The sequence below is a fragment of the Misgurnus anguillicaudatus genome, chromosome 2 (genome assembly GCF_027580225.2).
Source record: "Misgurnus anguillicaudatus chromosome 2, ASM2758022v2, whole genome shotgun sequence".
NCBI classification, from domain to species: domain Eukaryota; kingdom Metazoa; phylum Chordata; class Actinopteri; order Cypriniformes; family Cobitidae; genus Misgurnus; species Misgurnus anguillicaudatus.
Window position 1 is genome coordinate 32,982,060 of NC_073338.2, and position 20,316 is coordinate 33,002,375.

The following is a 20,316-nucleotide window of genomic DNA, read 5'->3' on the forward strand; positions in this document are numbered from 1 at the left end:
CTGCCCCTGCGGCGAGAATCTAGTAACCTCTTAACAGTATAGACAGGGGCACCATCCACTAGACGAGGGGCGGGGGGATTAGGGGCAGAGACAGGAGGGTTATAGCGAGCAAACATCACAGGTTTAACCTTGGATACATGAAAAACAGGGTGAACCCGACCAAGAGAAAGGGGTAACTTAAGCTTTATCGTCACCGGATTAATGACCTTAGAAATACTGTATGGCCCAATGAATCTCGGAGCCAGCTTACGAGAAGGCTCACGGAGAGACAGATCCTTGGTAGAAAGCCATACCTTTTGACCACAAATGTAACGGGGTGGAGGTCGCCGATGACGATCAGCTGCAGCTTTGGTTCGTCTGGAATTAGATAATAACAGTGTCTTAGCTCTCCTCCAGGTGCGTCTGCACCTACGTACGAAAGCTAACGCAGACGGCACCGCTGCCTCGGGCTCCTGTGATGGAAACAGGGGAGGTTGATAACCGATGGAAAGTTCAAACGGGGATAAATTGGTAGACGTAACGGGAAGAGAATTATGAGAATACTCAACCCACGGGAGCTGATCGCACCAGGAATTCGGATATTGTGACGACAGACAGCGGAGCGTTCTACCGAGATCCTGATTAGCCCGTTCGCATTGCCCATTGGTCTGCGGGTGATAACCAGAAGACAAGCTGGCCGTGGCGCCAATTTGTCTACAAAACTCCTGCCAAAAACGAGAGATGAACTGAGGACCCCTATCTGACACTACATCAGTCGGAATACCATGTAACCGAAAGACGTGACTAATCAAAACCTGAGCCATCTCTTTTGCAGAAGGAAGCTTGGGCAGGGGAATAAAATGAACCGCCTTCGAAAAGCGATCCACCACAGTTAGAACAACAGTGTTACCATTAGATGCCGGTAAACCAGTGACAAAATCAAGGGCTATATGAGACCAGGGGCGGGAGGGCACGGGCAAAGATTTAAGCAGACCAGCGGGTGGTAAATTAGATGCCTTATTACGAGCACAAACTGAACAGGCTAATACAAACTGTCTGACGTCTGTGGACATAGAAGGCCACCAAAAACGCTGACGGACGGCAGCCAACGTTCTCCGAATACCTGGATGGCCGACAAACTTGGACTCATGACCCCACCGGATGACATCGGAACGTAACCGCTCAGGAACCCATAGGCGACCCGCTGGACACCCCTCCGGAACTTCCCCCTCCCGACCGGCCTCTCTCACCCGCTGTTCGATTCCCCATACGAGGGCGCCGACCACCCTCCCCTCCGGGAGAATGGTCTCAGTCCGCTCGGAATCAGACTTCTCGAACAGACGGGAGAGAGCATCAGGTTTAGTATTCTTCGAGCCAGGCCGGTACGAGAGAGTGAAGTTAAAACGATCAAAGAAGAGTGCCCAACGAGCCTGCCTAGATGTTAACCTTCTGGCCGAACGGATGTATTCAAGATTTTTATGATCCGTCCAGACCAGAAAGGGCTCCGAGGTTCCCTCCAACCAGTGACGCCATTCACCCAAAGCGAGTCTAACCGCCAACAGCTCCCGATTACCTATGTCGTAATTACGTTCTGCTGGGTTTAACCGGTGAGAGAAAAAAGCACACGGATGTACTTTCCCATCAATAGACGATCGCTGAGATAAAACGGCGCCTACCCCGACATCAGATGCATCCACTTCCACTATAAATTGTTTAGCCGGATCGGGAATAGAGAGAACAGGCGCAGAGATGAACCGGGACTTTAACGCATCAAAGGCCTCCTGAGCCTCTCTATTCCAACGGAAACATACGTTAGGTGAAGTGAGAGCGGTAAGAGGTTTAGCGATCTGACCAAAATTTCTGATGAAACGCCGATAAAAATTGGCGAACCCCAGAAATCGCTGAAGCTCTTTCCGAGTGTCGGGTACTGGCCAATCGGCAACCGTCTTAACTTTAGCGGGATCGGGACGAATCTCTCCCTCGGCAATAACGAAACCCAGAAACGAAACCGACTTTCTGTGGAACTCGCACTTCTCCGCCTTAACAAACAATTGGTTCTCTAAAAGCCGTTGTAAAACCATGCGAACGTGCTGAGTGTGTATCTGCATGGAGGGAGAAAAGATGAGAATGTCATCGAGATACACAAAGACAAATCTGTTAATCATGTCACCCAGCACTTCATTGACCATGGTCTGAAAGACAGCCGGAGCGTTACAAAGCCCGAACGGCAGAACGGAATATTCCCAGTGTCCCGAGGGGGTATTAAAGGCTGTCTTCCACTCATCGCCCTCTTTAATACGTACCAAGTGATAAGCGTTGCGCAGATCTAGCTTGGTAAAAACGCGCGCTCCCTGTAACAACTCGAATGCTGATGACATTAATGGCAAGGGGTACTTATTCTTAACAGTAATGTCATTCAGTCCTCGATAATCAATGCACGGACGAAGAGACCCGTCTTTCTTCTTAACGAAGAAAAATCCAGCACCGGCTGGAGACGAGGAGCGGCGGATGAGACCGGCTTTAAGAGCGTCATTAATATACTTGTCCATAGCCTCTCTTTCAGGTTTAGATAGGGAAAATATACGACCCTTAGGCGGAGAAGTGTTGGGAAGGAGTTTGATTTCGCAATCATACGACCGATGAGGAGGCAGAGAAGTGGCCCGGGATTTACTGAAAACCTGCTGCAGATCCGAGTAATCCGCCGGGACCCCTGAGAGATCGACAGCCGGAACCTGTGAAACAGAACAAGAGACAGAAGAAGGAGCAGGACCAAGACATGAAACATAACACGAGGGCTTCCAAGATAACACAACATTGTTCTGCCAATCAACGTGAGGATTATGTTTAGATAACCAGTCATGACCTAAAATGACTGGTGATTGTGAATCATCTAAAATGTAAAACTCAATCTCCTCACGATGATTGCCAGAAACAAACAAACTCACAGGGGGTGTACGATGCGTGATCACCGCCATATGCTGACCCTTCAATGTCCAGGCAGACAGAGGAGAGGAAAGAGGGATGAATGGAATACCCCAGGACTTGGCCAACCCAGCATCCAAAAGACACGCCTCCGCACCGGAATCCAGCAACGCCTGTGAATGATAGGAATTGATAATGACAGGAAGAGTGGTACTGCTTACGGGAGATTTAAATGACGATGCGCCCACCGAGACTCCCAAGTTCATCGGCGGGCGTGAGCTTTTACCGGACATGAAGCTGCCAGATGCCCCGACTTGCCACAATATAAGCAGAGACCATTAGACAAACGACGACTTCTCTCACCAGCAGAGATACGAAACTTGCCCATTTGCATAGGCTCCTCGGTGGGCGTTTCCGAGACCATCTCCCCTGGTTCCGACATCAGATGGCGAAATGAACGACGCAGATCTCTCTGCCGATGGCGAGACTCAACCCGCAGAGCCAAATCGATAGCGGCTTCTAGTGACGTGGGTGGCTCTCTCAGTGCAATCTCGTCTTGAATCGCCGGTGTGAGACCCTCGAGGAATTGAGCTCTTAATGCCGCGTCATTCCAGTTGCAGCAAATAGCGAGAGTCTTAAATCTGATAGCAAAGTCAGTAACTGAGTCATTACGTTGACGTAATCTCACCAATTCAGCCGCTGCCAAATCTCCCCTGAGTGAGCGATCAAATAACTTCAACATCTCCTCCTGTAGAGCCTCAAAAGATAATGTAAATGAAGCCTTAGCTCCCCAGGCAGCCATACCCCAGTCTCTGGCTCTTCCCGTGAGTAATGTCAGAACGTAAGCCACCTTGGAAGTGGGTGAAGCAAATCGACGGGGTTGAAGTGAAAAGACGAGAGAGCACTGTTGCAAAAAGGATCGGCAGGTGTTGGGATCGCCGTTGTAGGTAGGAGGTGTTGCCGTGTGTGGCTCCCGTTCAGTCGAATCAGCTCCTCTGGGTGTAGCAGGAGATTCCCTGTTCGGTGCCACTTGGTCCAACCGATTACTGAGTTCCTTAAATTGCTCAGACAAAATGCTGAAATCTCTGGCCGCAGCAGTCAATAATGAAGAGTGTTGTTCAATGACCGCCCCCTGCTGGTGAAGGGCGGTCTGCACCTCCTGACTCTCCAAACTTGCTGACTCCATTAGTGGCGCGCTCATCTGTCAGGAAATACTTCGGAGTCAAATGCAAGTTAACAGAATTTATTTAGAAAAATGAGAGAGAGAGATGAAGAGCAAAGTCACTGGTATCCACACACGGCATACACCCTCGACTCACTCTGATGAAATCACTACTGTGGGAATGAAGCACGCCCACAGCAGGAAGAGTGAGCCGGCACTACTAATGTTCAATACTGATCTGAAGAGAGAGAGAGCCACCCACGCTCTCCGTCGTGAACACCAGCACTGCCACCCCACACAACAGAGGGATGAAACACGCCGCCCTGAAGGCGGATGACAGGCGAAGATGGAAGGTGGTAAATCCTGGTTCACTGACGGAGTAATCCACTGTAGAATCCTGAAGCTGAAGTCGCCACCCGGAAGTAACTGGTATACCGCCTAATAACGAAGCGAACCAGCTGTTCCGAGGGACAAACAGTCAATAGAGTCAATGTAATCCACAATGGTGCAAAAGTATAATCCACTCACGGGTGATGAAGTAGCCGATGTGAAACAGAGACAACTGGTGTACCGCCTGATAACGAAGCGAACCAGTTGTTCCGGAAGACAAACAGTCAATAGAGTCAATGTAATCCACAATGATGCAAAGTATAATCCACAAGCGAGCGGTCCGGGCGAAGACGCGCCTCCGGATGCCGTAATCCAAACCTGGGGTAACTTAAAGAGAGAACAGAGATACGTCCGACAAGACAAGGCAGGGTAACAAGACTGTGACCAAACAAATGAGCGCGCAACGAAAGACAGGACTACGTGCAATATAAAGGAAAAGGTTAACGAGACACCACCGGTGAACAATCATCGAAACAAGGGGGCGGAGTTGGTGAACACATGAGGAACCGGCACCACAGGTAAACAAACACACACACACACATATCCCACACACAGCCATCGATCACCCAGCAGTCATGACAAATATAGACTCAAGGGCAGGAATTATGTCATTCTGGACAGGGAGCTTCTGTCAGCTCCACTCCAGTTGGTACATTTCCTGTGGTCTGATTATTTTTCATCAGCTTTTAAACATTTATAGAAACATTCTCACTGTATTAATGAACATACTACAAGGCTGCATATTTTAAATGATGCGAAAGGCTTTTGAGAAAGATATTTGGGAAATGGTCAAGTGTTTCATTCTACTGCTTACAGATGTTTTTGACCATGACCTTTTCATTTGGAACCGGTGAAAAGAGCTTTAAATGAAAATGTCACAACAACATGGAAAAATTAATACGAGGCCAATGTCTAAACAACAGTGTTATTTTGAGGAGTAGTACTTGTAAGTTGCTGTTTAGTTTACCGTGTTCCTGTGGCAGAGCAACAACTGCAAAGGAATGGTTTTGATTCCCAGGGAATATACATACAATATTGATTAAATGTATAGCTTGAATGTACAGAAGTGCCAAATGTAAATGTGTCTATATGTTTTATCTCCATATTTAATAGGTTATAGCAACCCTATACACTTCGGAGTTTAAACCCTATGTTGTATTCGTGAAGCCCCCATCAATTGAGTGCTTGAAACTGAGCCGAAGAAAAGCAAAAGTTCTGTCAAGTCCAAATGAGCAGAAATCCACAAAAACATTTACGGTAAGAGATAATAATGATTGTGGTTTCCTGCCGCAGCCACCTGTGTTCGTGTTTGCACTCAGATGGAGTATACTTTGAAAGTCTGGAGTGTATGACTTGTAGATATGTAAAAATTGGCCTAGAAGAAGCCTATTTATGAGGACTGCTAATGTATGTTTAGTTTACTACTCTCTCTTAAACAATCCTGATAGATAGATAGAAGCCAAATCAATCTGACTAACAGATTACTTTTATACTGGAATTCATAAACTACTACAATGTGAATCTTTGGAGGTATATATCAGACTACAGGTATCTGCAGTTTTGGGTAATATGTGTAAAATGTAAAAAAAATGTTGACAATATTATTAAAAGCAGAAAATAAGGATTTTTCTCACACTGACATTTGACTTTTGAATTTAATAACTCTTATACTAGTCCATTTTCTTTAAAAAAAATCCAGTTAATTTACTCACCACCATGTCATCCAAATGTTGATGTCTTTCTTTGTTCAGTTGAGAAGAAATTATGTTTTTTGAGGGAAAACATTCCAGGATTTTTCTCATTTTAATGGACCCCAAACACTTAACAGTTTTAATGCAGTTTAATATTGCAGTTTTAATGCAGTTTCAAAAGACTCTCAAAAGAGACATAAGGGTCTTATCCAGCGAAACGACTGTCATTTTTGGCAAGAAAAATAAAAAATATGCACTTCCAAACCACAACTTCTCGTCTTTCTCTGGCTTTGTGGCGCACCAGCGCGACCTCACATAATTGCGTAATGCCGTGGAAAGGTCACGTGTTACATATGTGAAACGCACATTTGCGGACCATTTTAAACAATAAACTGACACAAAGACATTAATTGGTATCATTCCACATACAACAACGTCGGAACGGTCGTTTTTCTTTACACTTGTAAACACTGGGGCGTAGTTTCGATACATCATCCGTGACCTCTTGACGTGATGGCGTATTTCGTGAGGTCGCGCTGGTGTGTCGCGGGACCAGAGATGGACGAGAAGTTGTGGTTTAAAAGTGCATATTTTTTATTTTTCTTGCCAAAAATGACAATAGTTTCGCTACATAAGACCCTTATGCCTCGTTTGAGATCGTTTAGATTCTTTTGAAACTGCAATTTTAAACTGCATTAAAACTGTTAAGTATTGGGGTCCATTAGCCTGGTCCAACCAGACTCTCGTACATTCATTTCATTTGTACAGAGAGTCTGGCCACGCTCCATTGCAAAGCGTTACTTCCGTTAAGGAGGGTCCTCTGTTAAAGTTTAAAACTATTGGATCTGCCCAGAGTCACTCTGAATCTGCCATAACCAATTGCTAACGTTTGGTTGTGACGTATATCATGCACCGAAACCGGCCGGAAACAACAAGTAAGAATAATCAGACAAACAAAACTTAGCAAACCTGGTTCTTGCTCCGGCTTTAACTTCTGTATATTCGGCAGTTTTGCAAAATCGGACCGAATAGCTTTTCTCACGTCTTTCTCCACTGCCATTACTGAACTACAACTCAAACTGACGCACTATCTCAACGTCATCGTTCTTAGCCACTCCCATCTGTTCACTGATTGGTCCTGCAGATTTTTGCAGGAGAAAACGAACTCTACAGAGGAGTCCCAGACGTAGTACTGAAGCGAAATGAAAATTAAGCGGAAGCACGTAGGAGGGCGGAGCCAGGCTAGGGGTCCATTAAAGTCCATTAAAATGAGAAAAATCCTGGAATGTTTTCCTCAAAAAAATAATAATAATTTCTTCTCGACTGAACAAAGAAAGACATCAACATTTTGGATGACATGGTGGTGGGTACATTATCTGGATTTTTTTTTTTTTTTTAAGAAAATTGACTAATCCTTTAATGCATGTAGACAAAGAAAGTTAAAACAATCTTGAACGTACACTGTCAGAAAAATTGTCAAAAAAATGGTCCCAAGCGTCACTGGGGCAGTACCCTTTAAAGAAGTTCTAAGATGCAATAGGTACTGATATGTATAGGGGAGAGCGGGGTAAGTTGTCACACGGGTAAGTTGTCACACTGTTAATAACTCCAACACTAGAGGCTCTATCTCAAAAATCAAATAGCCACTTTATGTGACTTCTTCTTCTATAGTGAACTTCCTGTTCACATGTGGTCAAGATCACTGTAATCTGAGGTTAGCACAATTTTCTTATTTTTCTGCTTAAAAAGTAAAAAAAAATCACTTTACATTTTATGCAATACAACTTTGTTAGGTGTGAATGTTTAAAATGATTATTTTGCACAAAATAGAGGAGACCGTAAAGTGTCTTTTGATACTTTAGCTAAAGTGATATGATGAGCTAAACTTGAGATTTAGACAACATTAGCACACAAGTAAGTATGGGGCAAGTTGTCTCAATGACTTTGGGGCAAGTCGTCACATCTGACAACTTGCCCCTGTACAAACAAACACATCGAACATGCTCAGAAAACATGATATAGAAAAGAATAAGCCTCAATCTAGCAAAAAGCTGTTTCAAAAGAAAGGGAAGCAGAAATCTGGACCTATGAAAAACAAGGCAGCTAAAAGAAGAAAAATCATGCAAGAGTCATCATCAGATGATGAAGAGTGCTTCTGCCTCGTCTGTGTAGAGCCATTTTCAAAGAGTCGTCCAAAGGAGACCTGGGTAAAATGTGTAAAATGCAACAATTGGGCCCATGATGCTTGCACCTCAGGCCAGGCAATTTATGTGTGTCAGAATTGTGATTCTGGAGATGAGTCCTATTAGTCATACAGGGCATCTGTTTTGTTCAGAGGTTAAACATGTTAAGTTAAGCAAGTTATCTGCAGCGTTCCATTCAGTTATCTGGTTTTATGTGAAAGCCATAGAACATTTGAACCAAAGTTCAAAGTAAAGTGGTCTTGCCACTTAATTGAAATGTGCATTATTTGGATTGAAATAATTGTTTTTCCAGATTCTCCAGGCACGGATGTTTATATTTCCAGTTTGGTTTGAGTTTAAAAATTAAAATCAATATTCACAATTAAGTAGTTGTGTTCTTATTTTTAGATAATCTAGTGTGACAACTTACCCGCCCTAGTGTGACAACTTACCCTCCGATGGGGCAAATTGTCACAAGTGCACAGTCACTATTCAACAGTCTACAACTCTGTAATGAGATAAGATATAAAGATGTTATGAATACAACATATGTGCCCAAGACTTCCTTCTTTCATTTGGTATGAGATTTATACCATTTTGATGTATGGTGCTCAGTAAATGTTAGACAGTGTGAAAAGTGTGACAACATACCCCGCTCTCCCCTACATTTGGTAACATTTTGTATTTTTGAGGTACTAATATGAACTATGTAGGTGAAATTTATATGAAAAATATTAGGAAAAAATTATTGCATGTCCGTCTATGTTTCATGATAGCTCCAGTATGATGAATACTGAATACTGCAATTTTCAGAGGACTAATCCTTCAAGGTTCTTATATTATGTCCAGACATAATAAAAATCCTGTGGATTTAGAAACTGCCACACAAAAAATAAGACTCTTTTGAAGATGAATTAAGTAACACAGTACTATCATGTAATTACAGTTTTTTTTTTTACAGGAGAAAGACTTTAATGATATGATTACCAGTGCCCAAGCCATGGAGAGTAAGTACAGCCACTTGTTTGAGAAAATCATCATCAATGATGACCTGGCTATGGCTTTTACTGAGCTGAGAGACCAACTCAAGAAGATTGAAACAGAGAGTCAGTGGATCCCACATACCCATGTTTTGGGGTCGAATTAATGTGAAGACGTATGATAACATTTTCATTACATTACAGTAGATATAATAATTATATGCTATTCGTAGTGTCCTGGCCAGTCGTGAATCAACTCCATTGATATCCAGCAAACACATAGTGTAACAGTGCATTGAAATGTTCTTTCCTGCACTTCAAATGTTTATGTTGAAAAACAAATAATTGTGAAGCACCCCCCCAATTCCTACATCATGATATACATTATGTTATATTAATGAATGATTTCTTTTCGTGTATTGATTTGGTGCCCCATTGTGGCTCATGTTCTGACATTAATCACTTGCAGACGTGGAATCTCCACAGCAAAGATGTGTTCTCAATTTGACTTAAGTGAGGTGAATTAGGACTACGATTTACTTTTTTTGAAAATTGTACTACAAGATTGAACTTTGGATTAGACCTCTGAAACATGTCCAGGTAGTTCTATGTACTCGAACATTTCCAATCCAACTTTAGATTTGTTCCTGACATTGAACTTAACCCGGGGCTTTACAATGATTTAAATGTCTAAGTGTTCCTGTGGAAAGTTAACGTTTGCAAGTAAAGGAGGTGATCCGTGGGTCAACCTCTCAAAAGGATCAATGCAAAGCACCTCAATTTATCCCACACGGGTTTTGCAGAAAGGGGTGACCTAGCTTTTCTATGGAAGCAAGAGGGGGAAGTAAAGTTTATTTTCACCAGCACTCAGAAGAACTGAAGAGTAACAACAGGTTCCTGGGGTTAACTTGGATAGTTGTCTAGCAAGCATGAGGGACACACACACTATACCTGCCGTTTAAAGGGATACTCCACTTTTTTCCAGCTCCCTTAGAGTTAAACATTTGATTTTTACAGTTTTGGAATCCATTCAGCCGATCTCCAGGTCTGGCGGTAGCACTTTTAGCATAGCTTAGCACAATCCATTGAATCTGATTAGACCATTAGCATCGCCAAAAAAAATAACCAGAGAGTTTCGATATTTTTACTATTTAAAACTTGACTCTTCTGTTGTTACATTGTGTACTAAGACTGACGGAAAATTAAAAGTTGTGATTTTCTAGGCAGATATGGTTAGGAACTATACTCTCATTCTGGCGTAATAAGGATTTTGCTGCCGTAACATGGTTGCAGCAGGCACAATGATTTTACACAGCACCTGAAAATGGTAACTTTCAATAGCTGGGGACTATTTTCAGAAAATGCATAATATCATTGTGCCTCCTGCAGTCATGTTACAGCAGCAAAGTTGCCACTTTTAATTTTCCATCAGTCTTAGTACACGATGTAACTACAGAAGAGTCAAGTTTAAAATAGGAAAAATCTAAAAACTCTTTGGTTATTTTTTAGCGTGATGCTAATCAGTCCCTCCAGAAAAACGCGATTGTGCGCTCGCGCGATATATTGCATAGCCAAAGTCCGCAAATTTCGCCGCATTAATTACATATTTCCGTGCACAAAATATGCGGGGCTTGCATGATTTCATAATCTCCGCATTTTCGTAGCAAAAAGTCACATATATATTAGCAGAAAAGTGAAAAATGTTGCATAAAATAAAATAAGCCGGTGTTTATGTCCTGATTGTTTTTAGTAAAAAAACTATATGAAACTTGTAGGAAAAAGGAGGTGTGAGTTTGGCTCAGAAATACAAGCTCAACTGCTTTTTTGACACTTTGCTTATATGTTTAGCATGAGGAATACAACTCTTAAACTGTGTTAATAAGTCAGAATGCATGAAATAGCATTAAACCACCCCTTTAAAAAAGTGGAGTGTCCCTTACACTTGTATTAAAGCCGAAATAAGGGTTAGCTTGAATTGTGCTATGCCAGCTGCTGAATGTGGCATATCTGTACTGCCCTACAAAGCCAATTGCGCAGTAACTACGCATTTGGTCAAAATTGAGTTAGGGGTTGAAATGGGCTTTGTGAGATCTGTTGTGTCTTGTGACAAAGTCTCCTGGTTCAATTTTGTCCCAATTTTGTGTGCCAAAATTGCAGTAACATGTTTGACTGGCTGGTGTAAAAAAACTTTAAAGGGCATTTTTCTCGATTTCAGTGTTTGGTTACTGCACTTAGCCTTTGTAGGGCAGTGTACATAAAACACTATGTTTTATTGTATGCCCTACTGAAAAATCCAGCTAAGACCAGCATAAGCTGGTGAGCTGGTTTTAGCTGGTCCCCAGCTTGGTTTTAGCTGGTTTTGCTGGTGTAGGAAGCTGGTTTTGCTGGTGTAGCAAGCTGGTCTAGCTGTGTTTTGGTCACATTTTAAGCTGGTCTAGCTGGACTTAGCTGGTCATGCTGGAATACCAGCTGGCCCACCAGCATGACCAGCTTTGTCAGGCTGGGAGGATCAGCGTAAACCACATTAAACCAGCTAAAACCAGCTACCAGCTTATGCTGGTTTTAGCTGGATTTTTCAGTAGGGTGTTCACACAGTTAACAACCCTTTTTATTGTCTTCTCTCTCTTTCAAACTCATGTACAACAGTGATGGGCGAACAACTATGCTAGAACTATGATGTGGTTGTCTCTCTCCATTTAACCAATCTATGTACATATTTAGTACTCCAAAAACCTGACATCTATTTTTGCTAGTGTGTGGTCTTTTTTCACGATCCTGATCCATACCGCTCTCCACAGAGTTTAAAACAAAATGTAATAATCCACCTGCTGAGCTGATCTAGTTTAGAAACCTCCTCTTTAATGGTGAAATTACCGTCATACGTTTAAGGCAGGAAACCACCATTTTCCACTTTAAGTTTCCATGTATCAGCGGAGGATGTTATTTTATTGGTCAGTCACAGCTTGTCCAAATGTCAAATGGTGTATTTCTTTTAGCTGTCCGTAATTGATTTATTATGCGTAAAAAGAAGCTAGAATAGAAACAACAAAGAGATTCGAACACTGTATTTGTCTGGTTTTGTGCGGAGGAGCTGCCTGGGTAGGAAGCCCAGGCTCTGTGGCTTTACAAGAGGTCAGGTTCCTTCATGGGGTGACGTCATTGCTATTAAAGGGCTATCTGAACAGCCAGGCCGGAGTGTGTTAAACAGACTAGGACATTTTTAATGCGTGGACACGCGTGCACTGAAGATGCCAACAAAAATATGGCTAGCCCAAGCAGAGCTGTGAACAAGGATTTAAAATAACTTTTCGATTTCAATAAAGCGGCTGGAACCAAAAGATTGGTGCTTTCGTGATTCGGTCGCTAAGAATCAGCGCAAGAACAATGTTGATGTTAACTACAAACAAAAGCCTCAAATCAAACAAAGCATACTTTATCCTCCCTGTCAGACCGCTGCTTGAACCATAGTCAAGATCTGTCCTTCATTACCTCTCAAAACAGAACAACCATTTGTGGTCAGCGGGAGAAACAAGACATTCCAATAACTACTCCGTGTTTACAAAATCGAATCACACAAGGAGGAAGTTATTTTATATGAGGTTGTGTCAAACATAGCTTTTTAAGTAGACTAACTCACGATGAGTGCTAAAAGGTTAAGAAGTGCACTCGTAATGGTCTCGAGAGGGCCACACCTTCCCGTTGGACGGCAAAGAGCCTGCACACCTTTTGCCAAACCATGCAATGATCGGAGCCAGAGTTAGTCTAGAAACTAAATTGATTCATCTCATGAGATCTCACACTTTTGTTAAGTTTATACAATGGAGATGTTAAGATACAGATTGATTATCATTCCATCAGTTTATATAGATAATTAATTTAAATTTAAAGAGTATTTATTGAAATTTGAGCAGTTTTGAGTTTAAAAAAATGACACATTTCAAAGACAAATATTTTACGCTCAGCACTCTTGTGTTCGATGACAAAAAGCACACAATTTTAATGTTTTTATAGTACCAATAAATCAACAGAATTATAGAAATGGGAACGTTTGGTTCAATTCCAAAGACGGGCTCCAGAAACAGGCTGCTTTTGTGCCGGCACACATTTTTTATTTATTCTTTTATAAACTTGTCCTACGTTACCGCATCTGCGTAACCTCAATGGCTTTGTGATTTTGCTAACAGTCCATTAGCAGGCCATTGTCGGATTTCCAACTGTGGATTAGTTCACTCCTACCTAACCTTCCTCAACTGATAAAACACACCTTAAATTGTCCTTCATCTGCCAAATGGAAATGTTTCAATACTTGTTTAATGAGGCAGATAACCGCGCCACAAGCATTGCGCCCTATACACAGGTGTACGTCGAGGCTTTCTGTAAGTTGCTCGCGCGGCCTTTTCCAGTGGCATGATTATGTTGGCTATAAAAGTGAAGAATTCCCCACAAACTTGTAGTGTTTAACCAAGCACGCATAGATTTCTGTCTCTCGCCGCCAAACGGCGAACTAAAGCGTGTAATCATTCTGACAGCTGGACAGTTTCAATTAAGCGTTATTTATGGAGACTTGAGGAATACAAGACACACACTGGAGAAGCAGAGGGATTCTAAACATATCGAGAGCCAATTACAACAGATTCAGACTTACTTACGGCTGACTGGAGCAGATGAGATTGATTAGTTAATGAACCGCCGTATTCTGGGCGAATCGGACCTCATAATCAGTCGGTAAGCAATTCTGTGATCAATAAAAAGATCAAGATGGATAAAACAGACCACCTCTTAGAATGAAATATCCTCGGGATGGAAACATGTCATGAATGCTTCAGTTTTATGAGAACTTCACTTAAACTCGAATCAGTGATGGTTCTCCTCCTGCTCAAGCTGGGCTTGGGTCACGATCATAACCGTCAAACCACCGTCCTGTGATTCGTTTAAAAACACGAACCTTCGTTGTGGTATTTTGCCCCCTGCTAGTAAATGACAGACTGTGTGCTTGTATTCCTGGACTCCTTCTTCATGAGCACGCGACCCTGAAACCAGTAAGAGTAGCCTCTACGTTCCCACTGGGATGGCTGTCTGTCAAACTGACTGCTTGCATACTGTACGTTCAATGTAAACTTTTCCAGAAAACCAGTGGGTGACTGCCAGTAACATCTATCTACCTTTGCCATCAACTCCAGACTCATTAAGCATAGAAATGCAGTTTCTTTAATAAATCACTTCTTCATTAAAACTCACGATAGACCATGAAAGCTCGATATGCTAAAACACCTATGCCCATCATTTCTTTTTGCCCTTTGAATGAAAGTCAAACTTTAGTTTTCCATACAAAGTGATTTACGGCAATATCCGATCACTTTTTGTTAGTACAGAACCTTTGGGTTGCATGTGAGCAGAGCCGTGGGTCTGTAGGTTTAATGGACTATGACCAAAAAGCACATAAAAGATCCAGAGAAACCCTTCAGTTTACCTCTTACCGAATCATTCACAAGACCATTAAAGGTTGAATCTGGGACTACTTAAGTGTGTTTTCCTAACAGTTTTCTCCTGTGTTGTATACGAAACATACTGTACAATGTTCACATTCAAATATATGTTCGCAACGCATGGGGTGTAAAGTAAGCAGGGAAATTTGTGGCAGATTTGTATATGGAATATAACTTAAGTCCTGGGACTTTTCTGTTTTTACTACACTGTAAAAAGGGAAAAGTTGGTTCAACTTAAAAAGTTACTTCAATTGGTAACACCTTTTATTCAACTTACATTTTTTACCTAAAGTGAAATATTAAGTTTTTACTTTTTACAGTGTAGTAAAAACAGAAAAGTCCCAGGACTTAAGTTATATTCCATATACAAATCTGCCACAAATTTCCCTGCTTACTTTACACTTTTTTACAGTGTAAAAGGATGTGATAGTAAAAAAAAAATGTGATCCGGATATAAAAAGGATATTTTTACAATGTTAAAGTTGATTTAGTCTATTTGTTATATATTCAGTAAAAGAAAGAAATAAAGCTTTTTCCCAAAATCTATATTCCCCAGTTTTACAAAAAGACAAAATCTGTATAATGGCGAGGAAGGAAACCCTAGTTTCACATATTTTTCTTAAAGCACATAACATCTTACTGCAATATACAAGCAGAAAAGTCCTAAAGCATAAAATTACACTCACCTAAAGGATTATTAGGAACACCTGTTCAATTTCTCATTAATGCAATCGTGTAATGGTGTGGGGGATGTTTTCTTGGCACACTTTAGCCCCCTTAGTGCCAATTGCGCATCGTTTAAATGCCACGGCCTACCTGAGCATTGTTTCTGACCATGTCCATCCCTTTATGACCACCACGGTGAACGTGATTTCATCAAGTAAGATGTGATCCTGGATCAACACCATTTTCCTTAACCAATCAGATTGCAGGATTAAGATTAGTGTGCATGTTAGATTTAGGTTTAGGATTGGGTTAGGGGCTTTTAAGAAATACTCCTCAAACTATTATTTCACACTAATTTGAGGGTTTAAAAATGGTTGGGGTTTGAGTTAAGGGTAGGTTGGGGTATCTTTGATTAAAACGTTGATCCAGGATCACATCTTACTTGGTGAAATCACGGCGACCTTATGACCACCATGTACCCATCCTCTGATGGCTACTTCCAGCAGGAAAATGCACCATGTCACAAAGCTTGAATCATTTCAAATTGGTTTCTTGAACATGACAATGAGTTCACTGTACTAAAATGGCCCCCACAGTTACCAGATCTCAACCCAATAGAGCATCTTTTGGATGTGGTGGAACGGGAGCTTCATGCCCTGGATGTGCATCCCACAAATCTCCATCAACTGCAAGATGCTATCCTTTCAATATGGGCCAACATTTCTAAAGAATGCTTTCAGCACCTTGTTGAATCAATGCCACGTAGAATTAAGACAGTTCTGAAGACGAAAGGGGGTCAAACACAGTATTAGTATGGTGTTCCTTTTAATCCTTTAGGTGAGTGTAAATTTTGTACACAAATCTGCCTTAAATTCCACTTCTAATATTGTTGCAGTTGCAGTAAATGGAGCTCTCTGTGGAAACTTTACTAAAAAAAACTTCTAATAGCATTCATGCTTCTGGCACCCGAAATCAGGAGAGGTGACTCGTGTTGCATGAAGGTCGGGATGAGGATTACAGGTGCACTCAGTCATTTTGGTTTATGTTGTGCTGAAACCTAAAGTCACTCCAGTAAGGACTTACACTGAATGTAACCTGTCTCACTCTTGTGCTTAAAACATCTTGATTTTTTTCTTAACTATTAAATATGTGTAGTGACATATTGTTGATTTTACCATTGCTATCTTATGGCAATTCGTACGTATTTTATGAGGTGGCTAATTCATACACTGTCAGAAATAAAGGTACCAAGCTGGGGCAGTACCCTTTAAAAAGGTCCTAATATATAACATTTAGGTACAAATATGTATCTTTGAACTGCCAATATGAAATACTAATATGCACTATTTGGGTACAAAGGTGTATCATTTTGAAAGGGTACTGTCCCAGTGACAACTTTTGTACCTTTATTTCTGAGAGTGTATTCATTCGTACGACCACATCCGTACATTTTTGTACGGTTTGCTTTTATCCCTGTGACATTGGGGTTAGGGGTTGGGTTTCGTTATTGTTTTAATCGTATGTTTTTGTACGATTAACTTCATATAAATTAATATGAATTAGTTAACTCGCAAAATACGTACAAATTCTCATTTTTGTTTATGTTGTGCTACAATGACAGCAAACTTAATTACACCAAAGTTCTTTAGGGAAGTTTTTCAAATTTAAACATGTTTTTGACCACCATACCATAGCTAAAAATGTGCTAAAAACACCTTTATTCGAACTAATTTCAGCTGCTAAGCATGCGCACAGGTTGAAAAAACACCAGAGCCTTTTCTACAGAGAATCATCATTCTTTTTTGATTGTTGATTGGTTCTTTAAACTGGAAGGCGGGACTTTTGTCGCCAGAGCGGCCATATTAAGCTTCGCATTGTCTCCTGTAGAGGGTATGCATTGACGTCACTTTTCCACGTGACCACACCTGAACTCGCCCTGTTGAGTGGCAAACGTTCAACAAAATGGCTGGTTTTCATAGCGACTGCTGCGAAAATGGCACTAAAACTGACTATTATCACCTTAAATAAAATTTAGTTGGACTTGATAGCAGAGGTGGACAATAGTTACATTAGTTACATTTTCCAAGCATCTGTGCTTTATTAGGGTGTTTGTATTGGGAAAAATTTTACTTTACTACATTCTAAAGCATATAATCATACTGTGTTTTCTTTTATATTGCATATTAACATTTATTTAATACCTAATTAAATAAAAATTGTGTACGTTTACTTGAGTAAAATTACGTTAATGTTAATTAAATATTAAATGTAAAACAAAAACTTGTATTTATGAAATGCACTAAAGTAAAGAATATGATAATATGCTTTGGAATGTATGTTTTTCAAAGAAAAACACGGATAAAATACAAATACTTGAAAAAATACTTTTAAGTAGAAAGTAAAACCTGTGCTTGATAGTGACCCTAGCAACTTATCAACCCACCTGTGGTCTGTGGGCGTTGGCATGAACAATCTATTATCTCCTTTCGGTGTTTTTGGCTGTAAAACGATAGCTCCGAATTCTTGTTAAATCTGCTAGTAGCCTACAGTCTATCGCACAACAGCTTTTTCCCATTTAGACGCATTTTCCCTGTGTTTTTGCTAATTTCAAACTGTACACTGCTGCCGCTCTATCTTTTGCCACTCAGTGGGCATAACCGCAGTCATTTTTGCCGAAGGTGACGTCACATGCATACCCTCAATTCGTATTAGATAAGGGCTCAATATCCAGTATCTTATTTTAACTTTTGACTTATACTTAAGAAAAGGTGACATAACTTATAAAAACAAGTTGAAATTGTTTAACTTAATTTGTAATCATAGGGGAACCTTTTTTAGTGCTACACTGTATATAACACCTATGAAGAGTCATATGGGGGTGATATAGCACCACTATAGCACCACATAGGGTTCTACATGGCACAATATGGTTTTACACAGGTGCTGCATAGGTACTATGACACTTAAAATGGTTCCCTATGATAACGATTCAGTGAATCACTTTTAGTGCAATTTAGCAACGAGTGTAGGTTGAATTGACTTGTTTAACTTCATACCGCATTTTTTTTACAGAAACATAAACCTTATAATAACGCCCTATAAACATTCAGCTATGATTCTTTTGTCTTACTTTATTTTTTTTAAAGAAACCAAACAGGAAATGAATTGGAGCATATTACTGTGCTTTCACTTTGGTGGTTGTATTCTTCATTGCACTTATTCTTCATTAATTTCCACGTATGAATTTCTAAGACAAAATTGACGAATTCAAAGTTTCAGAAATGACACCAATAAGAGTGCTTTAATCTTTATCCCATTGTGCATGCAACCAAAACACTCCCATGAGTTACTTCTCATATTTGAAATGGCAGAAACATGAATGCAATGAATGTTTTGGTAAAAGATCCACAAAGAGCTCTATTTACTGCATAACCACCATCTACTTTCAGGTCATCCGTTCATATGGATTTAATTTGGCATAAAGAAGCATTGGGCAGCACCTATTTTCCAACAAAAACACTCCTTTATGTGGCTATTGCAATATGGTGGCCATTCAAAGTGATACAAGACTCCACAAGCAGGACGCCGTCCTCCCTGGAGTCTTAAAACATGCATGTAATAGTTTCTGAAGATACAAATAGACATTGTAAGCAGGTATGCAAGCAGAAGTGTCGCTTCTTTAGTGCCTAGGCATATTCTGGGATTTTTAGCCAAAAACATCAATTCAGAAATGAACACGAGAGCACATTTGTCTAAAACAGCTACGTTATGTTTTGTCAGGAGATGGCTTTAAACGGCACAGAGTATTCACCACAAAATCAGCAGGTCCTCTGAGAAGACGTGATTCGGACCATGACTTCAGCATCGTTGATTGTAGAAACTCCCATCGTGGTGATTTACGGATGTTTATTTTCCGACACGACGAGAGGCTGTGAGAGAGGCAGCAGCCATCTGGAGTGGTCCTCGGATGGGTATTAAGTCAATCTGCCCTGTTAACGAAATGTTATGCCTTTTACTCATGCATCAAAAGAGTGGGAAGAGGCTCAGTCATGCATTCTTCAGAGTTCTGCTTGAAACCTAGTCACTTCAGTAAAGACTTACACTGAAATAAATGTAACCTGTCTCACTTTTGTGTTTAAAACATCTTAACTATTAAATCTCTCAATTGAAGTGACATATTGTTGATTTCACCATTGCTGTCACATGGCAATTGTATGTATTTTACGAGGTGGCTAATTCGTATTAATTTGTACGACCACATGTTTTTGTACCGTTGGCTTTTATCCCTGTGACATTGGGGTTAGGGGTTGGGTTTTGTTTTTGTTTTAATCGTATGTTTTTGAACGATTCACTTCATATGAATTAGTCAGTTTTCAGGAGATGGATTTCACACACTATAAGGAGACTGATCTATAGTCATGAAAAATCTAATAAATTTTTTCTTGTACACGGCACGAATGTCTTTGTAGTGTCACTCGCAGGAATTCCTATAAATAGTTTTTTGTGTCCGTGGCTAGACTTTCTTTTTTTGTTTCATTTTATGTATTGCTTTCTCATTGTTTTTTCCTATTTTCTTACCATTTTCGCTTGGGGTTGGGGTTAAAATCACTTTTAACCCAAACCCCAAATCTAACCCCAACCCAAAGCAACAATGATTTAAAAATAGGAAAAGAAAAATTGAAAACATTACATAAAATGACACGAAAAAGAAAGTCGTGCCACTGACACGAAAAACTATTTATAAAAATTCAAGCGAGTGACACGAAAATGACATTTGTGTTCAAAGCACCAAAAAAGCTGAATTTTGTGCCATGGACACAAATAAATTAATCAAAATTTTCGTGACTATAACACGAC

At 40.7% G+C, this 20,316-nt stretch overlaps 1 protein-coding gene across 7 annotated transcripts in view; it reads left to right on the forward strand.

Moving 5' to 3' along the window:
* The window catches only part of mpp7b (MAGUK p55 scaffold protein 7b), a 68,508-nt gene extending 48,853 nt beyond the window's left edge, over positions 1 to 19,655 (forward strand). For 4 of the 7 annotated variants that reach the window (XR_008643901.2, XR_008643904.2, XR_008643903.2 and 1 more), the window contains 4 exons: positions 5,567 to 5,710; positions 9,289 to 9,483; positions 18,909 to 19,113; positions 19,240 to 19,654. Coding sequence is in view for 2 of the 7 variants with exons in the window: in XM_055202755.2 (XP_055058730.2) it covers positions 5,567 to 5,710; positions 9,289 to 9,474 (330 nt within the window). In the remaining 5 variants the exon portion in view is untranslated. Of the gene's footprint in view, positions 1 to 5,566; positions 5,711 to 9,288; positions 10,241 to 18,908; positions 19,114 to 19,239 lie in introns of those variants that run through there. The other 3 variants (XR_008643906.2, XM_055202755.2, XM_055202754.2) reach the window with 3 other exon arrangements.
* The last annotated feature ends 661 nt before the right edge of the window (positions 19,656 to 20,316 follow it).